This window comes from Trypanosoma grayi (genome assembly GCF_000691245.1).
Source record: "Trypanosoma grayi strain ANR4 Tgr_1267_V1, whole genome shotgun sequence".
NCBI lineage: Eukaryota > Euglenozoa > Kinetoplastea > Trypanosomatida > Trypanosomatidae > Trypanosoma > Trypanosoma grayi.
In genome coordinates, this window is record NW_008826886.1 from 1 (window position 1) to 4,114 (window position 4,114).

Genomic DNA, 4,114 nt, shown 5'->3' on the forward strand with positions numbered 1-4,114 from the left:
GTCTTGCCGATGTTATTGGGCGGTGCTTCTCGCGCTGTGGTGCGGCGGAGCGTGTGGAGTTGCTGAAGCCGCTGTGCCGGCGGTGGGAAGTTCGTTCGGTTGGGCGGCCTCGCGGTATGTCGGACGAGGACTACGGTGCGATGCTGACAAAGTGCCTTGCCGCACGCATTAATGCCACACTTGACGATGCCACATCGGTGCCACGCTGCTGTAGTTTTCGTAGTTCGTGCGGTGGTGGTCGGTCGTTTAACGTTTCGTGGGAGGATGGCGTGTCGCTGTGCGCATCTGTCGCTGTCTCTGCTGGTGGGCATCGCCCGGACGTGTCTGCGGGGGACTCGACGTTGTCGGACGCCACCCTTGTGGTGCCGATGCGGCTGACGTGTTGTGGACGCGGCGCCTCGTTTCGATCCGGGACGCCTGGCCGATAACGTGGAGGGCAATCCCATGATTGTGTGTATTCCTACCTTCTGCTTGCTGTGCGGTTCAATGGGCTCTGTGTTCCGGGAGAAAGTCCTCTGTTCCCCTCTTGCAAAGGGACGTGTGTGGGATGTGGTGCGCCGCTGTTGGTGACGTGTCTAGTTCCATTGGGTGTGTTCTTATATGGGTTTTCACGGTGTCTGTTTTGTTATATTGGGTACCCTTCATCTTGCTTATCACGCGCATTCTTTGCTTGCTTTGGTGTCTGCCTCACTCCCCTTGGCGGTTGCTGTGTGGGGTGCAGTGCTGCAGATTTTGTTTTCCTTGGGGTGCTGTGTCTACTGCTGGTACTTGTTTTGTTTGTGTGTGGCGTTGTGCTGCATTCTCCAATGCTGTAACGTGTGAATATGATTGCTTCTTCCCTGTGATCTTTTTCCTTGTTTCTCTGTGCGGCTTCTGATGCTGTTGGTAGTGGATGCGTTTGGTGCTGCAGCTGTGTGTAGGGGTATATGAGGCTTGCTGCGGTGCTGTAGTGCGCCGCTATTGGTGGTTTTGCACCTCGTCCTGGGTGCCGCGCTGGGTGGGTCTGGCACGCGCTGTGATGCCTGTGCGCTGGGTTGCTGTGTGCGTGTGTGACAGACGGGTTGCTGGTGTGGCTGGCATTGGCGCTGTGACTACGGTAATGCTGCGTCGTGTCTGAGAGCGTGTCTGTGGAGTTTTGATTTATGCTGCAGGTGTTTTAATGGATCCTGTGTGTGTGGTGCTTTGCTGCAGCGATGCCCACACGCCGATGCTGAACTGCCGGCACAGCGTGGCCTCAGTGTGTGACCGCGGTGGCTCCAGCTGCTGAAGTGTAGTGTGGTGCAGTGAATGATGTGGTTGCGGGCATCTTCTTTGCCCGTGCCTGCGTCCTACGTGTTTGATATCGTTATGCTCTATTGTGTTAGTGCCCTCTTCTTTGTTTCCTGGTTTGTTTCTGAGAGGAAGGGAGAATCCCCAGAACCACAAGAATCTCTTAGCTCAATGAGAATGCTTCAACCACAGTTAGTTGATGGGCTCTCGAATTATTACGTTTATCGACGCTTTTACCGCTTTTGCCTTGGCCTGGGTCTCCTCTTCCTTTCTTTGCTGGTGATCTTTTCACATTTTGCTGTGGGTGAAGTGACGTGTCCTGATATGACGGTGCAGATACTCTCTATTCAATTAAAGAACTCCTCGTTCGATCGTCATGTTTTAAGGGCTGTTACTGCGGGTTTTGCGGCTTCTCTTGCTTCACGGAGACTTGTTGTGGCGGATGGTGTGCGTATTAATATTAAACGTGAAACTATGGACACAACGTTGAATGGATCGCTTGATACAATACTGAACTTGAATAGTGATGCTTTACTGGTTATGGGTCCTATGGACGATGATGCGCTTCTGAAGGCGTTGCCTGTACTAAGCAAGCACAATTTGGTGTCTTTCGCGCCCATTACTGGCTCAAATCGGGTTCGGGGTTGGACCCCAAACCTGTACTTTCTGCGCCCTGATCCAGCTGCTGAGCTTCTGGCTCTGCTTCGTTTCGCCGTTAGTCATTTGCGCGTCCTGCGACTGGGCTTCATGTACTTGCAGGGTGTCTCGTTCGGTGATGCGGAATATGTTCAAGCTGTTCGAGTTCTTTCTCGAATTGGCTACAAACTGTGCTCTGTGTTCACTGTGCAGAGCTCCGTGACTGGGGCGGCAGATGATACGGTATTTAACGCTGCGTGGGAAGAGTTCGCCAGCACACGCCCACAGGCTGTTATTGTGTTTGGCTCACCAATCGGGGATACCTCAAAGTTTATTACGAGGATGCTGACTGACCACCGTACGCGTAGCGCCTTTCTTCTTGCTCCTTTTGCGGTGCAAGGTATTCTTGTAAATACATGGCGTGAGACACTGTCTGGTAATGTCCCGTCTGTGAGTGGCCAGCTGATTACGACAGGAACCAACCCACTTGCGAACGACATCCAGTATGGGGCTATACGAAGGTTTCAAAAGGTAATGCAGGCATATTTATCACAAGCACCGAACACAGGCTATACTGAACCGGACCACTTCCTCAAGAATGACAACGACGGTGAACTGATGGTGGCTGGTTGGATTGCCGGGGAGATGCTTTCTCAGGCTCTGGGCAGCCGCGAATGGCTCAAAAACAGGGAGACGTTTGCAAAAGCCCTTTTTAACCAGCGCAGGTACGTTCTTGATGATCTTGTCTACGGCGATTACGGTGGAAAGTGTTCTGACATTATGACATCACAGGGCGCCATCTGCGAGTGCAACCAGGGTGGCCGGGTGGTGTATATGAAGCGGTTTGACGGTGACTTTCGCGCCCAAAATGTCACAGCGGGAAATCTCGTGATCCCACGGTGGGAGTGTTATTCCTCGAGCCTGGGAATCATGGCGCCGCTCAATGGCATTACAGTAAAACTCGAAGATGATTCTGGTGCGATAAACGCAGCGTCCCAGCTTAAGACCGGATATAGTGCTGCGAAAGGACGGTTAAACGGTCTAGGTGACGGAGGGGATCATACAATGCAATTCCTCCAAACACCTGTGCGCTATGCTCACAATGCGTTACGGAATAAATTGAAAGATACACGTGTTCACGTTGTGCGTGGTATCGTCACCAAAAAAATGCTGGAATTATCAGAGGTGACGTTTATCGATCCTGTGGAGCTAAAGTCAAGGCTCAACCAGTTCATGCGGCACATTCTCCGCCTCTCACCGACGCTGGAGCAGGAGTTCTTTGTGCTTGCGCAGTACCTCGGAAAGAATAGCGGTGCCAACGCCCACGCTGTGATCCGCAGCGACGAGGGTGCTGCGATGGCGGATGTGTTGCGGCGGTCGCTTGTGACGTTTGGCGGGTCGCTGCGGTCGGTCGCGCTGCTGGGTGCCGATGACGCGCTGGAGAGCCACCTGCCTCACGATGGCGATGTGTTCGTCGTGGGCCTCGCTGCTGCCGATGTCGCTGGGGTCGCGGGCCACCTGGCGAAGCACAGCGGTGTGCGTGTGTTTGTGCTGTTCACGGAGTTCTCGTTGCTGTACGATGAGTTTGTTGCTGCGTTCAATGGGAGTGCGGCTGCCGGGCGCCTTGTGTTCGCGACGAGCCTGCCGCACTGGGCAGACGAGAGCACGACGTCTGCGACCGTGCAGAAGTTCCACGCTGCTGTGAAGGACAGGACGAAGTGGACTCCGCTGGCGCTGAGGAGCTTTGCCAACACGCTGCTGTTGAAAACTATTCTTTCGCGTATGGGCCAGGTAAGTGCTGAAGAATTGGCTCGCTTCTTCTACAGGAACGTTGCCATCAGTGTGGATGACATGCTGTATGGCCCATTCAAAGACGGTTCTGAATGCGCTTTGCAGGCCGCCCCAGACGAGGCAGTGTGTGCTGTGAACTACGGAGCGACACATATTTCTGTGTGGTCGATGGCCCGCGTGTTTGACCCCACGGTGCCTGAGCTGTTCCCCGCTGTGACACCGTCAATGGTGTACAGGGAACCTTCTGATGGCCTCACGTTGCAGCAGTTAATTGGCATTATAATGGGTTCTGCAATTGGCGTGCTTTTGGCCGCAATGATCGTAAGCATACTGTGCTGCCGGAGAGACGCCCGTGACAACAACAACGCCCCGAAGGAGCCCACAGACCCCGTGACGCTTGTGTTCACTGACATCGAGA

At 54.0% G+C, this 4,114-nt stretch overlaps 1 protein-coding gene across 1 annotated transcript; it reads right to left on the reverse strand.

The window, feature by feature from the left end:
- Positions 1-3,159: 3,159 nt before the first annotated feature.
- DQ04_12671000 (hypothetical protein) lies at positions 3,160-3,849 on the reverse strand (the record flags this gene model as incomplete). Its single annotated transcript, XM_009316790.1, has 1 exon — positions 3,160-3,849. The coding sequence occupies one exon, from the start codon at positions 3,847-3,849 to the stop codon at positions 3,160-3,162; it is 690 nt and encodes a 229-aa protein (XP_009315065.1).
- Between the last annotated feature and the right edge of the window lie 265 nt (positions 3,850-4,114).